This window comes from Neoarius graeffei, chromosome 2, assembly GCF_027579695.1.
Source record: "Neoarius graeffei isolate fNeoGra1 chromosome 2, fNeoGra1.pri, whole genome shotgun sequence".
NCBI classification, from domain to species: domain Eukaryota; kingdom Metazoa; phylum Chordata; class Actinopteri; order Siluriformes; family Ariidae; genus Neoarius; species Neoarius graeffei.
The window spans coordinates 1,753,658-1,757,954 of NC_083570.1; the positions used below are offsets into that span (position 1 = coordinate 1,753,658).

At 41.0% G+C, this 4,297-nt stretch overlaps 1 protein-coding gene across 1 annotated transcript; it reads right to left on the minus strand.

Annotated features, from left to right (window-relative positions):
• Positions 1 to 414: 414 nt before the first annotated feature.
• On the minus strand, positions 415 to 1,401 carry LOC132875897 (trace amine-associated receptor 13c-like). Its single transcript, XM_060913038.1, has one exon. The coding sequence runs from the start codon at positions 1,399 to 1,401 to the stop codon at positions 415 to 417; it is 987 nt and encodes a 328-aa protein (XP_060769021.1).
• Positions 1,402 to 4,297: the final 2,896 nt, after the last annotated feature.

The following is a 4,297-nucleotide window of genomic DNA, read 5'->3' on the forward strand; positions in this document are numbered from 1 at the left end:
CCTCAATGCCTTCTGAGGCAATGTCTATGAATTCAGGACCATCTTCACAAATAACTAGCATTTACATTGTCATATCACTGCCACATTGTGAAACCATGAGAGGTTAATGATTATCCTCCCTGTTTCTTTCAAACTAGCTGAAGTCAGGTGATGTTGCAGAGCTAAGTAAAAGAGATTTCCAAGCGTGACTTCATATTGGGTATGAATGACAGGGTTTTGTCTGTCATGAAGTGAGCAAGATCAATAGCACAAATTTGCTTAAATTCAAATAGTGACCTGCACTTAGTGCAGAATCATGAAAACTTAACATTCAAGATATTGAACATTTTCTTTCTTCATTCTTAAAAATTGATAACTTGAATAATTCCACTGTTAAATAAAAAGAAAAAATATATGTACATTCATGCCTATAATCTAAAACACATTCATGAAAAAAACATTTATTAATGCAGAGTCAGTTTGGAATATTTGCAAAGTTAGAATTGATTTAATGCACCTCCTAAACCACGGGTAAAACAGAGCATAAATAACTGGATTAATGGTTGAATTAAGATAAAGCACAATACCAACTTCCAGAAATGTTTCTGGCTGTAGTTCAATAATGTCACCTAATAAACTATAAATAAAATATGGAAGTAAACACACCAGGAACACAGACACTAAAATGCCGAGGACTTTAGCGGCTTTTCTCTCAGATTTCATCGAGTGTGACGTGATTTTCTGTGTTTCAGGCCGTGTGTGATTATTAAGCTCTCTGATAGCAGTGGCATGTTTCTTAGCAATCACAAAAACCCCAGTATACAATATGATTATGACACAACATGGAAAGATAAATGTTATTACAAGATCAATTACAGACCAAACCTCATTCAGAAAAAGATAACACTCTCCAGGACACATTACAGAGCTTGCGAAAATTTCATTGAAATAACAGAATGTCATGTAATATACCAGAGAAGCACACCAGTTGGAAAAAACCACAATGCTCATTGTCCTCCTAGAGATTATGTTTACGTAGAAAAACAGGTTTGAGAGAGCCAAATATTGGTGCATAGCAATCAGGGCAATATTATAGATGGCTAGGCCTGTGAGAACGTAAGTAATCATCAATATACTGATGCAGTACCCCTTATCAGAAATCCAGCATGACACTAAAGCACCAATTAAGCAATCCGACACCGCCAGAGAGAGCAGGAGCATGTTGGTTGGTGTGTGAAGCTGCTTGAAGTGAAGAACAGACACAATGACAAGCAGATTTCCACACACTGTTAGCAGAACCACAGCAGTCGCACATACATACAGTAAGACATAAATTACGGGAGATGCAGATCTTTCTGAACAGGAGAAATGCACACAGCGATCAAATTGGTTCAACTCTGTCTGGTTCATGAATACATGCATTTCTAAAAGAAGTCTCTGTGTACTGTCTCTTTCAAACTAGTTGAAGTCAGGTGATGGTGCAGAGCTAATTAAAAGAGATTTCCAAGCGTGACTTCACACTGGGTATAAATGATAGGTTTTTTGCCAAAAAAATTACACCTAGAATGCAAATTGAGGACAGAGATGCCATACACAGACATGGATAAATTTGTTGGTACCCTTCCATGAAAAAAAAAAGAACCCACAACTATTTCTGAATTAACTTGAAACTGACAATATTTAATGGCATCCAGCGTTGTTTATTCCATGTTTCATACAAATCAGCCTTTGCCTTTGATATTTGAGCCAACTGATTGTTTTACTTCACAAACCAAAGAAAAATGTCATGGACAAAAATAATGACACCCTTAACTTAATATTTTGTTGCACATCTTTGAGCAGCAATCACTGTTCGGGACATGCTAGGAATGTTTGTGTAAACAAGATCCAGCGTGTTTGTCTCTCTCGTTGCAGAGTCCACATACTAATGGAATTTAGGGAGCACCAACCTGAGATTTGCATGGTTGAAATCTCTGGCGACAATAAACAGTCTATCTGGGTGTGCAGCATTCTGCAGTTCGCTGATAGCACTGTACAGTACACAGACCGCTTCCTGAGCATTAGTGCCGGGGGGAATGCAAACTTTGAATGTGAATGCGGAAGTGAATTCTCGTGGTAAATAAAATGGTCTACATCCAACAAACACCAAGTCCACTAGCGATGAGCAATAACCAGAAACTAGCACCAAATTCTTGCACCTTTCTGTGTTGATGTAAATACACAAGCCACCACCATGAGCTTTACCACACAGAGTTGCATTTCTGTCAGCTCAGGAAGAAGCTAGCCTATCCAGCTGAATGGCAGTGTCCAGCACTCGGTTGCTGAGCCACGTCTCCACGAAAACAAGGACACAGCAGTCTCTAAACTCATGCTGGGTAGTCCACTGGAGTTGGATATAGTCTAGTTTATTTTCCAGGGAGCAGAAAATGGAGTATAGAATGGATGGGAGAGCTGGCCAGCTAGGATTAGCGGTTTGCCTAGCACAGACACCCCACACTTGCTGCGTTTCTGCCTCCTTGCACAACAGTTCCGATGATGCCTCCCTGTGTCACCAGCCTCAGGCGAGGCCAAGGACTAGAGGCCTGTTCCTTGCAGCAGGCTTAGGTCACATAGGTTCTCCAGCAGATCATCATTTATAATGTTTTCTGCATGGTTTCTGTACTGAAGGAGTGTTGGGCAATGGTAAACATGAACGCTAGTTGATCCGATGTCCATGCGCTGTACAAGGTTGAACAAAGGAACAAAATGACACAAAAAAAGCACTATTTTGAATCCGGAGAAACTGCTGCATGCTACTGCCACACCACCATCTTGGAACACATCTTGGCAAATATTCAATTGAATATTTTACTTCACAAAACAAATGAAAATGGCATGGACAAAAATGATGGTACCCTCTACTTAATATTTTGTTGCACAACTTTGAGCAGCAATCACTGCTAACAAGCAATCTCTTTCACTCTCAATGAAACTTCTGCATCTGCCAACAGGTCATTTGACCCACTCTTCTTGAGCAAACTGCTTTAACTATCTCAGGTTTGAAGGGTGCCTTCTCCACACTGCATGTTTCAGCACTTTACAGAGATGTTTGATTGTATTCAGATCAAGGCTCATAGAAGGCCATGTCAGAATAGTCCAATGTTTTGTTCTTCGCCATTCTTGGGTGCTTTTAGTGGTGTGTTTTGGGTTTTTATTCTGCTGGAGGACCCATGACCTGTGACTGAGACACAGCTATCTGACACTGGGTAGTATGTTTAACTCCAGAATTCCTTGATAGTCTTGAGATTTCATTGTGCCCTGCACAGATTCAAGGCACCCCCTGCCAGACACAGCAAAGCAACCCCAAATCATACCCAAGCCTCCTCTGTGTTTCACACTTGGTATGGTGGTCTTTTCTTTGAAAGCTTCATTTTTTTCTTCTGTGGAAAGAGAGCTGATGTGACTTGCCAATCAACTTGAGTTTTATCTAATCTGTCCAAAGGACATGCTCCCAGAGGCATTGTGGTAAGTCAATATGCATTTTAGTGAATTCCAGTCTGGCTTAAAAAAAGTTTTTCTTTCAAAAATGGAGTTTTCTTTCAGAATTGGGATAATTCATCATTGCACACACCTGTTGTTGATTTGGAGCACAATCAGCACACACTTAAAAGGATGCTGCCAACACTTACACTTTGCAAAGTCTTGTATCTCTGTCTCACTGTTGTCAGGATTTCTGTCAAATTTGTTTCTCACCATGTTTAAGTACTCTGTTTGAATGACTCTGATGTTTCTGATTAATGACTGCTTTCTGTTTGTTTTGTTTCAGTTCTCTTGGTCTAAGTTTTGTTACTCTGACCTTGTCTCACTATTTCTCTGTACATAGCTCTTTTGGAAATAAAGGTCCCTGCACTTACATATGTCTCAACACTTCATTACTAATAGAATACTTCACCTACACAATGGCTGTAGCAGAAGGATACAGGCACGCCGCACAGTCCTGCACTGAGGTCAGGGTACTTAACCTGGGATCAGTACGCTTTCTCCAGCACATTGGGCTGGACATTCTGGTGCCATATGATGGTTTCCTCCTGCAGTGATGCTTCTTTCACAAAGGCCTGGTGGAGCCCAAGCCACTGGAGACATGTTGGATTGACTGCATGATCTATTGGCTCACCAGACAGGCATACTGGTGGGCTGAACACCTTGTGAGAGTACAGCACCCATGCCTCTGGACCTCCAAGTCATTTAGGGAGGAGCCCAAGTCCTGGTTAAAGGCTATCAGAAAGGAGGACCCACATAATTTTTTTTTTTTGCGGGGGGGGGGCTGAGACTCAGGAGG

Excerpts from the sequence above, each read along its gene's own strand:
- LOC132875897 (XM_060913038.1), bottom strand. The coding sequence starts at position 1,401 with ATGCATGTATTCATGAACCAGACAGAGTTGAACCAATTTGATCGCTGT.